General features: G+C 36.0%; 3 protein-coding genes across 4 annotated transcripts; 1 reads left to right on the top strand and 2 right to left on the bottom strand.

Moving 5' to 3' along the window:
• Window positions 1–158: 158 nt before the first annotated feature.
• Window positions 159–3,945, bottom strand: LOC147534497 (leucine-rich repeat transmembrane protein kinase family protein). Its single transcript, XM_086648068.1, has 2 exons — window positions 1,062–3,945; window positions 159–617 (listed from the first exon to the last, which is right to left on the bottom strand). The coding sequence occupies exons 1-2, from the start codon at window positions 3,598–3,600 to the stop codon at window positions 310–312; spliced, it is 2,847 nt and encodes a 948-aa protein (XP_086504194.1). The 5' UTR covers window positions 3,601–3,945; the 3' UTR covers window positions 159–309.
• A 2,983-nt stretch (window positions 3,946–6,928) lies between these two features.
• LOC147534496 (transmembrane 9 superfamily member 1) lies at window positions 6,929–13,573 on the top strand. Of its 2 annotated transcripts, XM_086647212.1 has the most exons (13): window positions 6,929–7,337; window positions 8,566–8,758; window positions 8,847–8,951; window positions 9,176–9,193; window positions 9,288–9,385; window positions 9,465–9,617; window positions 9,811–9,945; window positions 10,198–10,364; window positions 11,244–11,338; window positions 11,544–11,917; window positions 12,477–12,750; window positions 13,195–13,311; window positions 13,364–13,573. In XM_086647212.1, exons 1-12 carry the CDS (start codon window positions 7,242–7,244, stop codon window positions 13,260–13,262), a joined length of 1,776 nt encoding a protein of 591 aa, XP_086503338.1. In that variant the 5' UTR covers window positions 6,929–7,241; the 3' UTR covers window positions 13,263–13,311; window positions 13,364–13,573. The 2 variants fall into 2 exon arrangements, with proteins under 2 accessions (XP_086503338.1, XP_086503337.1); XM_086647211.1 differs by having other exon boundaries at window positions 13,195–13,573.
• Window positions 13,574–14,230: 657 nt separating this feature from the next.
• On the bottom strand, window positions 14,231–20,024 carry LOC147534495 (MLO-like protein 4). The gene is made up of 14 exons (XM_086647213.1): window positions 19,160–20,024; window positions 18,971–19,028; window positions 18,028–18,272; window positions 17,809–17,925; window positions 17,650–17,707; window positions 17,228–17,319; window positions 17,021–17,095; window positions 16,355–16,440; window positions 16,184–16,233; window positions 16,065–16,105; window positions 15,765–15,968; window positions 15,441–15,508; window positions 15,293–15,353; window positions 14,231–14,884 (listed from the first exon to the last, which is right to left on the bottom strand). Exons 1-14 carry the CDS (start codon window positions 19,283–19,285, stop codon window positions 14,453–14,455), a joined length of 1,713 nt encoding a protein of 570 aa, XP_086503339.1. The 5' UTR covers window positions 19,286–20,024; the 3' UTR covers window positions 14,231–14,452.
• Window positions 20,025–20,192: the final 168 nt, after the last annotated feature.

Genomic DNA, 20,192 nt, shown 5'->3' with positions numbered 1-20,192 from the left:
CCAGGTCGAATCTCGAACATAAGTTTGTTTTCCCTAGCTAGAGAATAGATCATTTCAATCACCACCTAGTCAAAAACCATGATACTTTAGTACTATACTGAAATAAGTAACAAGTTTATCGATATAACATCACAACAACCTCTTTAGAGATGATAAGCTTGATGAACGATTATATTACATAGATTATGATAATGTAGAATACAACAAGAATTGCCATCTATACATATATACGATAAGACCAAAACCTCTCATTTTATACGAAGAACACACATAAAGTGGGTCTAACGAGAAACTATATACTTGCAGAGTTTATTTCGCATTAAGGAGCATACTTAGCACAGTTTTCATCTTTGGTCTTGCTTCGGGTGAAACATTTACACAAAGCAGAGCAACCTTCAGAACTGATAGCATCTGAATTCGAACCGAATGTGATGTTTTACTGACATTATAGTCGAGAATTTGATCCAAATTCTCCCGATTAATTGAATTACTTAATACCCATTTTGCCAACTCATTCCCCTCCGTTACTGCTGCCTTTCCTGTCAGCAATTCCAGCAAGATAACCCCAAAGCTATAAACATTTCCAGGCAGTGTCATTCTCATCGTATAAGCGTACTCTGGAAATCAGAAGAAATCAAGAATTAACTCCGAAAACTGAATTCTGGTGCTTGTTAATGAAGAAAATAAAGCTAGATTTACCCCATAATTGACCCTCTGGTTCACCCTACCATCGCTTAGTGGGTTTGCGATTTGAAGATGTGCGTCTCCATAAAAATTGGTAATGAATAATGAGATGATACCATAGGGTCCCTTGAGTTGAGTTACTACCATTGTCGAGTCTCTAGAGGTACTCGCCAACCCCTGTCATGAGGGTTCGGCCATGGGTCGGCTTGGGCTTAGGAACCCCTCACTCTGGGGGTTAGGCCATGGATCGGTTCGGACTCAGTAGTAACACCAAAATACATAGCAACTTAGCATAATTGTAATTTGAATTACGAGACAAATTCTCACATTTGCAAACAAATATTCATTTAACAAATATTGCATAATTGTAGTTTTACCTGGAGGAATATATCCAACAGAACCAGCAAGAGTCGAATTACTGCCATTACTTTTTGTAGGATCAATTACTTCAAAGAGTTCAATATCTCCAATTTGAGGTTCCTTGAGGGACTTCAAGAAGATACTTTTTGTTGAAAGATCGAGAAGGAGTACCGACCCACTGATGCATCCATGAAGATAAGATAATCCTTGAGCTACTCCAACAGCTATACTATATCGACTCGTCCAGTCCAACGCCTTTGCCGAGTCTCCGTGAAGAACATCGAAGAGAGTTCCTTTTTGCGCGAACTCGTAAAAGATATAAGCACTATCAACAGTCAAAACATATGCCAAGGGAACCATGACATTTGAATTATTCAGTCTTCCTAAGACTTCAATTTCTCTCCCAAATCTTTCATGGCTTCCCCTTTGGAGTATTTTATCATCCCAATTAAGCTTCTTGATATAATAATCTCTCCCACAAGGCATTAGAGCTTTATAGTAAGTCGAAAATCTGTTTTTGATAGTAATATTTGCGGGATTACTAACTGCTTTAATGGCTGTTGTGAAATCAATACTCGATCTATGGATGCTATTTGTAGTTAACAGTTGGCCATTGATAACTTGTGGAAGAGAAAGTTGTTCTTCTGAATATAGATTTGCATCATTAACTCGATAAAATCTTCTCCAAACGAACAAAAGAATCAAACCCATCATCATAATACCAAGAAAAACACTTACTGCAATTAGAATAGCGATGGAAACTGAAAGTCTATTTTTATGTGAGTAAACAACGGTTGAATTGGCAAGGCCTTTATTTCCGGAGGTATCAACGAGAACGTACGGCATGAACAATGGGATACTTCCAGAGAGCTGATTATGTGAAAGCAAAAGCCGTGTTAGGCTCGTCAGTTTGGTGAGAAATATCGGAATCTTGCCTGAAAATTTATTGTATGAGAGATCAAGAACTTCTAATGAATATAAACTGGAAAGTGTCTCAGGGATCGGTCCTTCAAAGCAGTTGTGACTAAGGTTAAGTGCAATCTGCAAAATAGAAGGCATATTTGGAATATTTCCACTAAGACAGTTTTTCCCGAGTTGGAGTTCTAAGAGCAAATTCAAGCTACCAATCGAATTTGGTATTGACCCATTGAGTTTATTATCTTGAAGATTGATACTTTGTAGCTTCCGCAAGTTGGAAATCATGGACGGAATGGAACCAGTGAGTGAATTCTGACTGATATTTAACAATAACAAGTTCTGTAACTCAGCAAACTGCGTGGGAATTTCTCCGGTCAACTGGTTAGATTGAAGTTTCAGAACATGAAGTTGTCCCAGATTACCCATCTCCTTCGGCAAAAAGCCCGTTAACTTATTCTCGGCAAGATTTAACAATTCCAATTTAACACAGTTACCCAACTCCTTTGGAATTTCACCACTCAAACTATTATTCTGTAATTCGAGATACGTCAAACGACCAAGTTTTCCTATTGATGATGAAGGAATACTTCCATTAAGCAAGTTGCTTCCTAGTCGTAATCGGAATAGATTCTGAGAAAGATTTTCGGGGATAGGACCAACAAGGGAATTGTAAGATAGATCAACAGACTCTAAATTTCGAGAAGAAAGAAGATCAGCATTTATCTGTCCTACTAAACCGTTATAACTGAGGTCTAAGTTCTTCACAGATTGTGAAATTCGACGAGGAATTATACCATTAAAGTTATTCTGGTTTGCAGCTAGACGAGCTAGGGTTACGATTCCCGTAAGGTTTTCTGGGATTTCACCACTCAAACTATTGGAAGAAAGGAGAAGTGTTTCCAATTTGGATAAATTCCCAATAGATTTTGGAACTAACCCAGAAATGTTATTAAAACTAAGATCAATCAGAGATAATCTTTGATAATTGAAAAGCTCATTTGGGATTTGACCCTCAAAATGATTTTTTGAGAGCTGTAATTTCTCTAAAACCATGGATTTACCAAGATGAATAGGAATAGGTCCATTAAAGAAATTCTGATTCAAGATCAAATTTTTAATTCCTATCAATTCATCTAACTGCAAATCAACACTTCCCCTAAAAGAATTGACAGATAAATCCAAAGTTTCCAAACCAGGGAAACCTTGAAATTTAGGCAAAACCCCAGATAAACTATTGTTACTGAAATTTAACATCTTTAAACTACTAATTTTTCCACAATCAATAATAAACCGAGGGGGTATTGAATCCAAACTATTACAAGAAAGATCAAGAGACTCTAATGTATCAATCTGACATAAATAAGTGAGAGAATCAGAAGAGGAAAGACTAAACTTAGAGAGAGAAATATGAGTAATAAAACTACTAGTATTACTTTTACTACAATTTACTCCTTTCCAGTAACATGGGTTAGGGTTTTTTGAATCCCAGATTTGATTCTTTGTGGTATTGTTGTTGAAGTTTTGAAAATTTTTCATGGCTTCTATCTGGTTAGAAGGAAGTTGAGAAAAACCCAGAGAAAACAAACTGAAGAAGAATAAGAAGAAGAAAGATGATTGAACATGTACATACCAGTTCATTTTAGTAAATTGGAGCTTAACCTACGCCGTGTTTGGCTCTCAGAGACAGAAAAGAGAAGAGGAAGGAGGAGGTAATATTTGTATATCAGTCAGTAGGAGTTGTGGTGACTGAGTGATGATGATTTTTAGGAGGGAAGAGAAAAAGAAGAAGAAGAAGAAGAAGATGGAGTCAATGTTGACTGGAAAGACTTTGACTAATAACTTCATGACAACTTTTCAAACACATATATATATAGAGAGAGAGTTTCTTGAAATTTACTTCCTTGACTGACTGAATAAGATGATAAAGACTTCAGCTTTCTCATCGTAACAAACACTTCGAGACTGTGAAGTGTGTCTTGGAGTGTTTGAACACAGTTACCTATACATAAAATTGGTAGGGTGGGCCGGTGGGGTGGTGGTGGTGAAAGAACCAAATTCATCTGTAAACTTAAACCGTCCAAATCTTTGCAAGTATGTGCAAATTGGAGTAAATCCTATACAAAAGATTGGGTTTTTTTGTCAAGGAAGAGATGATAACATCTTTTTAGGTTTGGCCTCTTTGCATAAGTCGGGAAAACTATGTCAGTTTGTAAATTGTAGATATGATGACATATACTTGTTGCTTGTTAACACTCATGTGGGATAGGCGAACTATATGCTCGTGCCAAGTGCGTGTAAGAGATTTTGAAAGATGCTTGAGAGTAGTACATCTAGGATATTGGGTCAAGTGTCACTCCACACTTCAAGTTTCAAACAAAATAGTTTTTTTCTATAAGATTCGGGTGCTCAAAGTCGATTACTAGACTCTCTTAGTTAAGGACTTTTACAAATAAAAAATCAGTTGATTGCACCTATGTAGTCCCAAAAATCTCAACAAACTTGATTGGAGGAAATTATCAATTTTGATTTTTGTAGAATTTGTATGTATCACAGGCTAAAAAGAAGTCTATTTTGTTTCAGAGAATGCATGTAAATTCTAGATATAATGACTTCTTGCGCTAACACTCACGTGAGATAGACGGACTATATGCTCGCGCCAAGTGCATGTAAGAGATTTTAAAAGATGTTTGAAAGAAGCACATCCAGAATATAAGGTTAGATTTCGCTGCACACTTTTAATTTCAGACATGATAATTTTTTTCATCATACTCAGTTGTTCTGTGCCGGGTAAATCAGCAGTATCAACTCGGAGTTAAGGGCTTCTACAAATCAAAAAGCACTAGATTGCACTTAAATAATCCATTTTGTTTTCTAGCAGAATTTGCATTTACCACACGCTAAAGAAAGGTCTGTTCTTTTGTTTGTTAACCCTAAAGAAAAGTCTGTTGGTAAGGATATGAAAAGACTGAGTATAGGACCACAAGTCAACCATGCAAATATAAAGGGGGGTTAATGGGTTTGTCACTTTTCTTTGTTGAAGATGGGTTTGTCATTCTTTCAACAAGAAAAAAAAAAGATGGGTTTGTCACTTTAAGTCGTGAAAATGACTAAAGCTATGACTTTTGGGGGAGGAATTGTTTTTCTTTTTTAATTTATTCTCCTCCTTAAAAGTCATTTCTAATTAATGAAGAAAAATTATTGGTAAGTACTATGACAATTTATCAACAAAAATTATACTAGAACATAAACAATTCTAACAAAATTATCGAGCAACAATTTAGAAGTGGTCCAATAGATGTACAATATTACAATAGTGAACACAAAGATGAAGACATCTACATATATAAAGTAGATCTTGGAAGTTCTTGATGTATATTTTCAAGTCGGATCTCTAAATGGATTAAGAGAAATATGATACGTCTCTTGACGTATTCCAACATATTAATTTTAAGAAGATAATATTGGTAGTTCGTTACATCGACCCGGGAGAACTTAAGTCCAAGTTGAATTCGACAAATACGTTGCCATGTTGGTGGTGAGGCTGGTGACAGTGGTGGTTGCCTAGTTGGTGATGATGGTGGTGGCGATGAACTGATTTATACGAGTAAAAGGTTGCCTTGATGAAAAAGCCCAGTTCAATGGGGGTGACTATGGGTCTCCACAGTAAAAACCGTGGTGCCCATATAAAGCATCAATCAATAACCCAAACAAAATTTAAAAGGCGCCCCCGTTTAGGCTAAAGTTATGCTAGAGGTGCGGCGAAGAGCTTTTCACTAGGATTGAGGAGATTGAACTATTGGGTCCTCCTATATCCATGTTGAAGAACAAAACAAAGACAAAAGAAGAAAAAGATGACAGAGGAATGAGAAGAAGTTGAAGTAAAAGAAGCTAATAAAAAGGAAGAGTTCTCATTCCACAAAATGCAATGATGTGATTGAAAATTGAGAGGTCTGGGCCAATTTTATTATGGCCTTCATCCGCTAATGTAACACATGGGCCATGGTAACACATGGGTCATGGCGTGTTGTCTGACATCGTAGTAGAAGTCCAAAAGAATCGAACTTTCATTGTGTTTATCTTAAATAAATGAGGATCTGGATGACCATATATCTATTTATTTTTATTTTATTTTTTTGTTGAACTGGAAATTAGTACGTAGTAAAACTGTAAAAGACTATTTTTTTTTATGGAGAGAAGCAAAATTTTCGAGACACAAAATTTTAAGTAATTTTTTTTTCTTTCCACCAACTCCATCATTATTTCTTTTCCATGCTTGTAAGGGTTGTAAGCAAACTGTCATTGTCGACGATCTTTAAACTCTTCTTTTGGAGAAACTCTCTCTACTTCTCTTCTCATTCGACCACCGCTATCTCTATTTGTCTCTCTCTCACAGCTAAATCTCTCACACTCTTCATCCTCACTGTTCCCTAGAGAAAATGGTTTCCTTCTCTAGAACTCCTTTGTCGCGACAAAATGGAAGAATTTTGCTTGAAACCCTAAAACCATCGACGAGGGGTTCAGATCCCTCGACCAAAGGTTTTGTGTCGGTCGACCACGAGTTCGGTCATAAAAATCTCTTGGTCGGCCAACGACGAAACATATCGTGGTTGGGCAAAACCACAGGATGTTTGTGGTTGGTTTTCATCTATACGCTAATGAATTTATTTTTTTAGTCAAGTTGTAGGGTTGTCTGAATTTTGTTTGTGATTTGAGGGGACTCAGGGTGACTGTGTGCCGTCAAATCCCTCAAACATGCTCCTATCATAGGAGCGGGGAGTCGGGGACTGCCAGAACTGGTGTGCAACACCACCTGCGTACTCAACTGCTTCTCCAGCGGCTCTGCCCACCCGATAGTCCTTCGTCCATGAGCTCCATTGGGCTGGGGCCTGGGGGTTCTCCCACCGGCCCTACAAAATAACGTTTCTGTTATCTTTTCCTCTTTTACGTAACGTAATTAAAATCCCGAAATGAATTCGCACGTTTTGTTACTAAAAACGCGTTACGAGACACAGGTGCAAGTTAACTTGGCACTGCTTGCTCATCTGAAAGAGAGAAGCCGATTGAAATCAAAACCAGAGAGGCCATACTCTCTCTCTCTCTCTCTACTCGCTTGTAAAGAAGGAAAAGGTGTCAATCAAGATCCAACAAAAAAAGAAGATTCATAAAAGTTTTAGAGAGAGAAAGTAAGAAAGCTTCTGAAAAGAAAACAAAACAATCTCTCTTCGTCTTCATCATCATCATCATCTTAGAGAGAGAGAGAGAGTAGAGATCGAACCACAATGTTCTCCACCGTTCAATATTGTTATCTATTCGTTCTATCTTCACTCTTATTCTTCTTCGTTTCCCCAAACTTGGCTTCTGAGTCTGATCACAAGGTAAATATAACACTTTTTAGATTATAAAACGTTTAGATCTTTATTGTAATCTGTCATTTCATTTTAATTTTTTTTTTTGTTTGCTTAGATCTTGTCAGTAATTTGTGATAATGTTATGGTTTACGGAATTATTTGTCACCGACAAGTTTTAGTTTTTTACTAGTTGTTTTGGTTTTATATCAAAGTTATGATTTTTAGAGTGTTAGATCTAAAAAAAGTTAGGGTTTAGTTGATTTTTGTAAGCTCTGATCTGAGTGTTTTTACGTTTCTATTACTTGTCTTGGTATCTTGTCATTGAATTATCTTTCTAGTGCCTCCCCACAAAATTGCTGTGTTTTAGTTGTGGAGAATTAACATTTTAGGCCTTCAGGAGCTTCATAAGGTTCTAACTTTCCTAAGCTAGTATTTAGGTTTTTTACCTTATTAGTCTAGCTTTGTTTTCGGTTTCCTTATGACATAGATACCGAACAAGAAGCTGCTTGCTTGCACTGACTAACTGGTTGTTGAGAGTAGAGATTATGTTTTTCCAACTTCCAAGGAGATGGAGTAGTGCATTTTATGTAGCAAGTTTTTCTAGTGAAGATATTATGAAATTTCATTGCTTTTTATTTCCAATCCCATAGAAAAATGAGGTATAAGCCACACAAAGCACAAAGCGAAAACACAAAAATTACAATGTCAGCTTCCATTTCACGGTGAAATCCCTATATGAAACCGAGGTGTCCCAATGCTTTCTCTTACACCAAACATAAGAGAGAGGCATCCCAATTTGACATGCTCAAGATCATTATTACCACCATTGTATTTAAATCTGTTCGTCCCTATACATAAAGTCCAAATCAATGCCTGAAGCATTAGCCTCTAAAATTTTCTTCTAGTCTTGCTGACTGAGACAACCTTAATATTCTCAATGCATAAATTCAGATAATTTAGGGTGACTCAATGACCACCAAAGGAAGAGCATAAAAGCTTCCATGCCATAGGATAATGCTCCCCTCTATCTAAAATTATCCACTGTGGGAACTTAACAAATCACTTTGCTCAAAGAACTGACTATTCTGATATAACCGGGTTAACTGAGCATTAGAGTCGAAGGATTTGTACTAGTACACCTTTGGTCAGTTATTACAGGAAACAGTAAATATTTTATCATTTGCCAACTTTAGATGGTTAAGGTCTATGATGCATCCTTTTGGCTTCTATTTATAGATGTCTTTTGTACATGCAGTATCGACTAGAAGATCCAGTTACGCTCTGGGTAAACAAGGTTGGTCCATACAATAATCCTCAAGAAACATATAACTACTACATCCTTCCATTTTGCCAGCCTTCTGGTAGTGCAGCTCACAAGTGGGGAGGACTTGGTGAGGTTTTGGGTGGAAATGAGCTCATTGATAGCCAAATTGAGATAAAGTTTGGAAGTATGTAAATTTCTTGTGTTTCCCCTATTTTCAATATTGTGATGTGCAAAACAAACATTACACTGTTTTGACAATACTTTATATCCAGAAAATGTGGACAAGAACTCAATATGTGAACTTCAACTGGATGCTGCTAAGGTTCAACAGTTCAAGGATGCAATTGAGAATACATATTGGTTCGAATTCTTCATAGGTAAGTTTTTTCATTTCTATATGTTTGAAGATGCTTTAAGTTTTGGCAAGTTGGAACTAGTTTTTCTTCCTTTTTTAATGTGAAAACCTGTTTTGGTTTGGGCGTGCATTTCTTTTGTAATGTGAAAACCTGTTTTGGGCTTGTAGCATGTATTTCTCTGGTTTTTTAGATGTTACTAACCCTTCTTTGTTTCTTCCATGCTTGATACACCACACACTTCCCAGATGACCTTCCTCTATGGGGTATGTGCAAATATCTCTTTTATTTCTTCAATTCAGAGTCCATTCACTCAGTTTGTTCTGGTTTCTTATGCGTGGAGTATCTTATTAATGGCAGGTTATGTTGGTGAACTACATCCTGGGAGGAATGATGAAAATCACAAGCATTTTCTTTACACGCATAAAAATATTCTTGTGAAATACAATGAAGATCAGGTTTATGGCTCTTACCATCTTATTAATTTCTCCATGACTTACTTCCTTTTATTAGCCTAACTTATTTTTGTTTGTGCAGATAATTCATGTTAATCTCACTCAAGAGAACCCTAAACTCGTAGAAGCAGGGAAAACATTTGACATGACATATTCAGTCAAATGGGTTCCGACGAATATTACTTTCGGACGACGATTTGATGTTTACTTGGACTACCCCTTCTTTGAGCATCAGGTGATGGTTATTTTTGTACAATGACACGTGTCTTCTGAATTTCAGTCATGATATAAGTGCTCTTTGGTATTTAATAGTCACTATATAATACAAACATTTCTCTGTGTTAAGGATCGGTAGTTTTCTTTATTACTTTGAGCATTTAATACTTATACGAGCTTGCTAAAAGTTATGGTGGAACTGTTATTTGCAGATTCATTGGTTTTCTATCTTCAATTCTTTCATGATGGTTATCTTCCTCACCGGCTTGGTATCTATGATACTAATGCGGACTCTCAGAAATGACTATGCAAAATATGCTCGGGAAGATGATGATCTTGAGACTCTGGTATTCCTTTCTTAATTTCTCTTAGGTTATATATATACATATACATATATATATATATATATATATATATATATATATATATATATATATATATATATATATATATATATATATATATATATATATATATATATATATATATTCCTTCTTAATAGGCGTAAGGAAGATTCAGTTCCAGCAATGAGGCATGGCATTTCTCAAGCCATGTTAGTTTTCGAGTGATAGTGATGATTTGCAATACTTGTTCTTCAGGAAAGAGATGTAAGTGAAGAATCTGGCTGGAAACTTGTCCATGGAGATGTCTTCCGATCTCCCCGCAATCTGGTTATACTTTCAGCAGTTGTTGGAACAGGTGCTCAGCTTGCAATGCTTGTGTTCCTCGTCATCATATTAGCAATCATTGGAATGTTGTACATCGGGTATGTTGAAAAGCAGCTGGGATATGGAATTTACTCTAGCCCAGGCACAGTTTCATTCGTCGAAGTTTATTTTATCCAGAATAGGGTATTCCTTTCTTTGGTAAAAAAGAATGGTATATGCTCTTGTATGGGTAAAAGCCGTTTTACACTCTGAAAGTGTCAATCTCCTGAATTCTTCTGTCATCAGCTCTTTATAGTTGCTCGTTCTAGCTAACTCTCTCTTATTGTGAAGAAACTATGATGGAAACTAGTTGACTGAAGGTTCAATGTAGGTTTGGTGTCGTTAAAAATAACAAAGTTTAATGCGAATTCAGAAGAATTCTTAAAACAATTAACAGATGAATAAAACTGAATTGAAGAACAACTGGAACTCAGTTCTCTTTCTATAACTTGAATAAAACTGCAACCTGATTTAAGTCTCCTGGATCTCCCCTATATATCAGATTACGGCCAATGCTGTGGACAGTGTTACGTGTTACCATCCTACGAAAGAGGGTTTTTGTTGATCTTCCATGTAGGGTTCAGCATACCATATATATAGATTAGTGATTAATTTTCTGTGTTATCTAAATAAAGGAAACCCAATTCTCAAACCTAATTAAAATAGGAAACATGAGAGGATAAAGTAGAAATACAAAGTCCATCGTAATTTAGACTTGTATCATTGTATGTGGGTTGTTCAGGGCCTCAGGCTTGATTCACGTCACACTGTATGCCATGTTAATGTTCTGGTACTTTCTGCTATATGCATAAGTTGATTTTTATTTTCAAGTGTTATAAGATTCTCTTCTTCTGATTAAATTTGCTTAATTTTATCTCCCCTTTATTCTATCTCCATGACAATTTGAAGTACAATCTGAGTTTTTTTACGTGTCTTAGGAGAGGAGCAATTGTCACAACATTTATCGTGTGTTATGCTCTTACATCATTCATTTCGGGTTATGTGAGCGGTGGGTTGTATTCACGTAGCGGTGGTACGTCTCCATTCCTTTACTCTTTTTTCCTTCCAGTTTGGCCCTTTTTTTCTCTGTATCTTTTGATTAACTTTCTTCATCTTCTGAACTGCTGAATACTTTTTAAGCTTTCAGTACCCTTAAGACCTGTTTATATATTATTTCTTCTTATACGTTTTATTTATTCATCCAACTTTTATATCCTTTCTTTGTTTCTGCTTATTAGGTAAGAGTTGGATAAAGTCCATGATCCTGACGGCATCACTTTTTCCATTCATGTGCTTTGGAATTGGCTTTATTTTGAACACAGTCGCTATATTCTACGGATCTCTTGCAGCTATTCCATTTGGCACAATGGTTGTTGTTTTTGTTATATGGGCTTTTATTTCCTTCCCTCTAGCTCTTCTTGGTACAGTGGTTGGAAGAAACTGGAGTGGTGCCCCAAATAATCCATGTCGTGTAAAGACCATTCCTCGTCCCATCCCTGAAAAGAAATGGTATCTCACACCATCTGTTGTCTCATTGATGGGTGGTCTGCTTCCCTTTGGCAGCATATTTATTGAGATGTATTTTGTCTTCACATCCTTCTGGAATTACAAGGTAAATTTCTACCCTTTCTTCAGTTCGAAAATCTCAAGCAGAAGGTGTTGGCATTCCCCTAATTACTCCCTTGGAGGCATTAGTTACATGTGCCATCCATACTATCAGAAATCTCCGCTTCAGTTTCCTTCTTAGTATCACGAAATTGTTAATCAGATGATATTTCTGTGTAAAGTAGCTTTAATCTGGAAAAAATATAACCCGAAGAATATCTGAACAGTCCTTGGGGATATCTCTGGGTTTGGATTCTTCTATTAGCCTTCTGTACAATGATAAGACTGCTAAAACTGGACACCGAAAACTAGCGTAACTAATTGAAAGTAAACTAAAGAAGATGTTCTGAGTAGCTATCCATATTATGATGTACTCTTATAGTATTTTGGGCAATCTTTTGGATAAAACCTCTTACGAAGAAAACAATCTCAGATATATCACGTCACTTATCATATCTCAGTATATCTCGATGATTTGTCGAACGCTATATCTCATTGTCCCGCAATCATATTTCTGGCCAATCATTTACATTTATAGTTCTTATATACCTAATTTTTGCTGTCAGGTATACTATGTATATGGATTTATGTTGCTGGTTTTTGTGATTCTCGTTATCGTTACTGTATGTGTCACAATCGTCGGAACATATTTCTTGTTGAATGCGGAGAACTACCACTGGCAATGGACTTCATTCTTCTCTGCTGCTTCAACTGCAATCTATGTCTACCTCTACTCAATTTACTACTACTATGTTAAGACCAAGATGTCAGGCTTTTTCCAGACCAGCTTCTATTTTGGATACACTCTGATGTTCTGTCTCGGTTTGGGTATCCTCTGCGGTGAGTTTCCAGTTCAATTGTTGTAGTTGATTGCTTCTTTTTTTGCGAAAATTCCTTTTTTTCCCAACATGGCTGTTATAACTGTTACAACTATTCTTTTCTGACACTGGTTTTTTGACCTTTAACTTTTCGTTAGTGTGAATAAAGTATTTAAAAATGGGGATCGGTACTTCGTTAGAAAGGCTGCTTTATGGTCATAACGGTTATTTGTATTTGCCGTCTCCTTACCCCGTCTGAATAGAAACACCATTACGGAACCATTTCACTATCGCAATTGAGGATGAAGATGGAGAAACCGAAGGGCTTGGTTTTGTTAAGATAATCTCTTTACCATGATAATCATTCGGGGAAAATCGAATGTTTGTGAAACTATTCAACGTCTATCAAATTTAGTGTTAAAATGAGTGGTACTCATTTAATTATATTTTCTTTTGAATTCTGCAGGTGCCGTTGGTTATCTTGGTTCAACTTTGTTCGTTAGAAGGATTTACAGAAACATCAAATGTGACTAACAAGGAGGATGAACTATTTCCAGGAATGCTTTCAGCAGTTTTGTTGCCGTAACAAATTGTTTTGAGCAGCCTACCTGGTTGCCCGACAAAGAACTCTGCCGATGATTACAAAATCCATCCATCCGGGGTTGAAAAGATGAGTAATTTTTTTGCTTTCGTTTATGTAATTCTGAATGTAGGAAGCCTTCATATAATTTTGCTTGACTTGTATAAGTGAAAACCTTTTTGTCGTATAATTTAGAGTTTAGAGATTGTTCTGTATTAACTTCGATCACTTATATTAGATTCTAATTTTCACTCTCATACCTCAATTCTGGGCTTGTCTTATAAATTTTTTTTCTGAGCCACATTCACTGTATTTTTTTTGAATTTCTCCATGAACAAGTAGTCTGATGTAATTTTTGCTGCTCATATTTTCCCTTAGGTCCTTGAAATTTTGTCTCAATTCTGTTCTGCCCCATTTCTGGCTTGATATTCATGTAGTTAAGAGCTCTGGTATAAAAGATTTTTAGTTAGACATGAATTTGGTCAAACATCTTTAGAATATAGGTAGTTGTGTTTATAGCCATAGCATAATTTGGTAAATTAACATCTTTTGAAGAGGTTTTGCAAGTATTAGACAATTAGATATCTTTTATGTCGTTAAAATCAGTTGGATTCAACCATTTAGACGATCCTAGAAAAATAAATATTTTGAATTCTCATTAAGCAATAATGTCAAAAAGCCAATTCCGATAAGCAATGGACAAAACACAACCATTACCTTGAAAGTAAGCTTTTGCTTGTTCTTTTCATAAAGCTAGACTTTGAGAACACCAAGATATCACATCAATATGTAAAATATAGGTTGTATAAAATCTCCTTTCATTTTCAAACATAACATACGGAAATAGAATCAGACCGATTTCTGAATATTCCTCAATGTTTTTCTCCATGGTTTTCTTGATTAATATAGTTGTGTAAACAAATTTATTCAAGATCAAGAACTCAATTCATATCTAAAAGTATCATCGAGCTTCATCGATAAAGTCAATATCTTTAACATAAAATAACAATGAACAAATGAGAGAATAATGTATCTATCTTAAGGAGTTACAAACTATTCAAGATATTCTTACTAGCAATTGGTAAAGTTGTGCAAAACTGAGTTCCTCTAAGACTGCTTAAAACACACAAAAAAGATCAAGAATTCAAGTTTTCTTAAATAGTTCAAGAAGAGTCGTTTCAAAGACATACCCGGTTTCTTCTACATTGTTTTCGAACGTGTCAATAGGAAGATCAGATGCTTCATTACTTGAGCTTAATGGATTTTCAGAAACTTGTAATGAAGAATCATCATATATGGGATTATCCGATATCTCGAAAATTTTTCCTTTTTGTTCCTTAAGCTCTGTACTAACATGAGTCAATGAAGCGGCTGAACTGGACCGAGATAAAGTCCCAGAACCAACTGTGATTATTTCATCTGTCTCATCTATAGTAGATTCAATTGAACATACAGATCTTGTTGTTTTAGAATGTAAAGAATCGCGTTTAGATTTCTCCTTCACTCTTTTACACCAACTATGTAATGAGTCTCGAACACTCTCAGCAATCAAGGCTTTCTTACACTTAGATCCCATCTGAAATACAAAAAGAATGTTAGGTAGTTATTGTTTCTTCTTTAAGTCAGATTTTGAGGTCTGAATTAGCTTTGTCTGACTCGTGACTCGGCTGAATTGCGGACTCAGGATGATTTTGGGTTCATTCAAGTCAGATGATTCAGGTTCAAACGATTCACATTTAGATAATGAGAAAAAAAATAAGAACTTCGAAGTAAAAGAACATACTAATGTTGGGTATGTGAGCGCATGGTAATACGAGTAATCTTCACGCTGTTATAAGGTGTATTTAGTACTATTTTATATCTCTATAATGAAGAATTTTTTTTGTTAAAACACAAATATGGAAATTTATTTTAACATATCTTGGGGTAATGACCTTATATGAATTTAAAGTCTTAATAACAAAAACTTGGAATTTATGCAAACCTGAGTAATGATGACATTCAGAGGTACTGTGCTATAGCTGCACCAAAATTGAACAAGTACCCTGCATTTTCCAAAATTCAAATTCGCAAACGAATCAATCTATCAAACCTAAAAAACGAGTAGAAATAAAGGGGAAAAAGAAACATACCCAGAGACTAAGCGGATAGTGACCATGCTATGGTTCTTCATGAAACACGATCGTTGCTTTATTCCCCACTAAACAAACAAATAACTCATGAAAAGTTTCGAACTAAATTTGCAATTGATCTAGCAAGACATACATAAAATTGGGCCAAATAGTTGATTTCGATATATGACAACATTTAACAATTAAAACTAATCCATAGAAATATGATCTTGATCTTAATTTCAATTTGGGTGGTGTGGGTTAAAATCACATATTAACATTGATTGCTCTAAATGATCTCAAGATGAATAACCCTAACCGATACTTGGAATAAATATCACATACCAGAGACCAGATAAAGGTTGCCATTTCAAACGCATTCTGGAAGGAGATGAACTGAATCAACCATAACAACATTTCAGGCTTTCTGAACCAAAAATGATCATCACGCGGCTTTACTTGAGTCCCAGGCGGACCTGTTGCTTCGACGATTTCAAGAGCTAGTAGAGAGACTACATGTCGAAGTTTTGTTCCCACCAACATGACCAGCTTTGAAATTTAAACGATAAAAAGATGGAATAATTGTTATTACCATTAAGGCATATATATAATTTAGTGAAAATAAACAAGAATATATCTACTTACAATAACCGGAATGAACGAAAGCCAGAAATAGATATTTAGCCCTGTAAAAAAAGGTTATGTTTTATTACTTTGAAGAACTCAACTATGACAGAGGAAAAGAACTGAAATAGTAATTTTACCATGGATGTTCACAAATATGCATAGTATGGCATAACCCCAAAGTGGCCAACTGCACAATTAAAGAATAAAATAATTCTGAACTTGTTTAAGTATCGTCTAGGAGTATCATGGAACTTCAAACTATTTGTGACAAGTCAAATGATAAGTAAAGTTCGAGTATATGAGAATACCTGATACCAACAATGCCATGAAAATCGTCCTCCATGCTCCGAACCATATATTTGTGGAAATCATAAGAAAGTGGCAATTTGTGATTCTGAAAATCGCAGCATGAGGTGAAACACATATAATTTGGATGGGAAGTATAAGTTATAAAATCGTATTCTTCAATTTTCACGCTTTACTTGAGCAGTTTTGGGTGTTTTTTTCTTCAAATTTGACCGAAAGGGAGGTACAATATCCAACATCATTTAGGCAAGCGTCTGGAGACTGGACTATGATGTGAGCTGAAGCTTGGTAAAACTAGATATCTTTTGTGTGCGCTCGTGTAGCTTTTGCCAAGAATATAATTCTGCAGCTATTAGGCTTCAGTCTAGATGGGAAAAGCGCAAACAATACCAGTAGCTGCTAGAGCTTGGGCCCTTAAAGAGGCCACCTAAAGATTCAAACAAACTCTTTTCTTGAGCTGAGTTACGACTCTTGATCATTACTATAAAGTATTTTCGTAACCACAGAGAGAATATTGGTCTGACACCATATCTTGGATATTGTTATGGTCAAGTGTCAACTAACTGCAAAAGCTTCAACTAGTACTATTTAGAAGTTCTAAGGGAGGAGGTCCAAACAATGAAGATATAAGAAACCAACGAAAAGGTTAAGTAAAGTTAGATACTCACGGTAATGAAACCCAGGCGTAATGCCATATAGTCTGACTTTTCAATTGAACTCTTAAATTGTCGAAGAAAGCAAAGCTGCATTACGAATTACTGTTATCATCATTTTGACCTTAAAAGAGCAAAACTCACTCAAGAAATTGCACGTGACGAACAAATAGGCCGAGCATTTATGTGGAGAAAAACGACTCCAAAAGTATGAAATATTACCATCCAAATAAGAATCCTGTTCCTGCTCCATGGATGAGATGTCTGGTGAACAAGGAAAGTAGACTGTCGCCTCATCACTTTGTTCCTTTTTGCTGGGGAAAAAAGCAACTTCAGACTCAATTTTCGGAGGAATTCTACTATTATACACAAGAAGCAAAAGAAACACAATATATCCATTAAATTAATGAATTTGGCTCTAGAACCACCTCTGCATTAGAAGACCGAATCAAAAGCTTTCAGCACATTTCACAGGATGTAGCCTCGATCTCAAGTCACACAGTTCAAAGCCAAATTGGCTACGAAAATCTATCAATGGTTCATTTCTCTAAGGATGATCACCTTGTACTTTTCGCCTAAATTTAGCAAATATTTGGGAAGGAAATTCCAAGAGGGCAGTTATTTTACTATAGATAAATTCTCACCTTGCATCTCCTCGGCTAGCAAGTACGCTTGACCTTCCCATTTTCTCCAGCTATAAATCTATGAGATGAAAGTATGAAATTATAAGCTTTTTGATCTTTCCAAGGCACATGAATTTCATATAAAAGTGAAAAACCTAAGAGTATGGATAGGAAACACACCTTGAACATAGCCAAACCAACTGCAACACCACTATATAGCACATGGGTTATACCAAGCACAAACAAGAAACGATGTAGCTGCTCCAAACCTTCATATGAAACAAATGGCTCACGTCCCTAAACCATAAAGAGCAATACCACTAGTTTATTTTCTGGCCTCCCTACCCAATATTAAAATAACTAACCAGAGGTGCACAAGAAGAACCTTAAGAAATTTACCTCACCACATATATGAGCGGGCGAAGCATGTCCTTCTAAAGGAACTTTGGTACTTACTGTCTGATTTGAATGAGTCTCTAAACTTGAATACATAAATGAGACAATACTATCATGTTCCCCTTCGAAGTCATGCTCGGAACAAAGATAAAATCGACTATCGAAAAGAGATGAATCAACACAAATCTCTGATATCCACCTTGCCCATTGTACCAACATCAAAGATATAAGCCCAAGAAACATCAACTCTGAAATCAAAATTTCCAAATGGTTAAGAATTTAAGATGAATTACAGAAACATAGACGAAAAAGAATAGTAACACAGATTATTCGTTTCACCCAGGACCAATATAATTTCACCCCATTGAACTAGAGAGGGTCCGATGTATTGGTTCTAATTATAGAAAACATGGATTACACCAATGTTACATAGTAAACTGTTCACTTAGGTACCTGCTACAGGGCACCGGCATGTGGTACACTACCATGTGAGTATCGGACATGTTAGGGGTATGCCACTTAATGTTGCAATACATTTTGGACTATTTTCCTAAACCTTCATATGATGCATATATAATAGATACACCTATTCGCAGGCACATTCAATCTCCATAAAGCTCAAAACCCTAACTAGCTAACTAATTTTTTTTTGCAGTTACCTACTCAACTACCCCAACTTATACATTTTTACAAAGAAATTAAATTAAATACAACTGAAGACTCCGGTACGCCAAATTTGGGGTACCCGACCACCACGAACGACAAACTCACCCAAAAATGAATAGGGGGAATCCAGTACCCAAGGAGTAGCCTATCTGTTAACATTGGATTAAACATGGATAATAGGGGATATTTTGAATTGGGTATTTCTTCTCACACATAGATTTATAGGGATTATTGACTCAACAGATAAATAGGGAAAATCTAAAGTAGAAGAACCAATTACCCTCTTTGATCTTAACTAATGAAGCTAAAAGAGCCTTTCTTCTTGTCTTCTTCAACCACTACAAAACCAAATAACACAAATCAAATGAGAAAAAAACAAAGTAATTTCTTCAGACACTCTCTCTCTCTCTCTCTATATATATATATATATATATATATATATGATATGAAATATGATAGAGTTGGTTACCTTCCCAAAACGGTAGATAGATCTTTGAACAAATAAACAGACGAAAACCATAACAGTAGTGACAGTAGCAACTGCCCAAGTTGGAGTTTCAGCCAAGGATCTTCCTTCCACCACATTCCCCTCCATTTTTATTTTCACAAGAACCCCCCACTTCACTACTACTCTTGGTTACTTGTATCACCCATGAAATGAAAATATACTAGTAGATACCCCAAACAAACAGATCAACCCTCTAGTTCTCTTTCTCTTTCTAGTAAGTAGTATAATAATATTTGTTTATTATTGAGATTCATCATCTCATCGTAGTACTGAATAATAATGTCTCTCCTATTGACTCAAGGAGGATGAGGCCAGGGTAATGGTGCTGATTCTTCGTCGTCTTGTTGATTTTCCTCGCAAAGAGGAAAACCACTAAAAACGGCCTTCACATGGGGAGAGTAGTGAGAGAAAGTAATTTAAAATATATCAGTCAGATGCAACTCTGATATCATCTCTATCTATTAGTAATTTATTAGTATGATGAATATTTTAGGGGGTTGCATGGATGCAACTTTTTTTTTTTTTCAGATCTTCTACCCCTCTGTGCTCTTAGAAAATGCTTAGAAGTCCAAAAAAGACACCCTCGATAAGTAAAATCCCACACTCAATTTGACATGAGATGATGATCAATAAGTAAGGTTTGTGCGAGCGACCATGATATTATGTCTGACCAATATTCCGGCCGAATCTAGACAGAGGTACTTAGCCGGTTTAGATATAGTGAGACGAAGTGTCTGTTTTTCTCTCACTAGATGTGAACCTTCCAAGTACCCCACCACCGGGATTCTGCCCGGGCATAACATCATTTTCGTTGTGCTACATGAGTAGTCCATTGGTATTTACCACATGCTTCAAAATGAGCTACCAAAAACCCTTTTCACCTTAAGGATCCGTTTGATTGGCAGGAAAATAGAGTCGGGAAGGTTGTTTTCGTAGAAAAGTCGATTTTTTAGTATTAAATTGGGCCAAAAGAGTGCGAAATCGATTTCACGTT

The sequence above is a fragment of the Eschscholzia californica genome, unplaced genomic scaffold, assembly GCF_041429995.1.
Source record: "Eschscholzia californica isolate CP2 unplaced genomic scaffold, dmEscCali1.0.p SCAF_6, whole genome shotgun sequence".
NCBI lineage: Eukaryota > Viridiplantae > Streptophyta > Magnoliopsida > Ranunculales > Papaveraceae > Eschscholzia > Eschscholzia californica.
The sequence above is the reverse complement of the archived record's forward strand: the minus strand, read 5'-3'. Positions and strand labels throughout refer to the sequence as shown.

Bases quoted from the DNA above. Each gene is read 5' to 3' on its own strand.
- LOC147534497 (XM_086648068.1), bottom strand. From the start codon at position 3,600: ATGAACTGGTATGTACATGTTCAATCATCTTTCTTCTTCTTATTCTTC. The intron at 618-1,061 runs GTAAAACTACAA...TCTGATTTCCAG, and splicing joins TGTTGGATATATTCCTCCAG to AGTACGCTTATACGATGAGA.
- LOC147534496 (XM_086647212.1), top strand. From the start codon at position 7,242: ATGTTCTCCACCGTTCAATATTGTTATCTATTCGTTCTATCTTCACTC. The intron at 9,618-9,810 runs GTGATGGTTATT...TGTTATTTGCAG, and splicing joins ACCCCTTCTTTGAGCATCAG to ATTCATTGGTTTTCTATCTT. The intron at 9,946-10,197 runs GTATTCCTTTCT...CTTGTTCTTCAG, and splicing joins ATGATGATCTTGAGACTCTG to GAAAGAGATGTAAGTGAAGA.
- LOC147534495 (XM_086647213.1), bottom strand. From the start codon at position 19,285: ATGGAGGGGAATGTGGTGGAAGGAAGATCCTTGGCTGAAACTCCAACT. The intron at 18,273-18,970 runs GTAATTGGTTCT...TTTTGATTTCAG, and splicing joins ATTAGTTAAGATCAAAGAGG to AGTTGATGTTTCTTGGGCTT. The intron at 16,106-16,183 runs GTAAAATTACTA...CTTTTTTTACAG, and splicing joins CATATTTGTGAACATCCATG to GGCTAAATATCTATTTCTGG.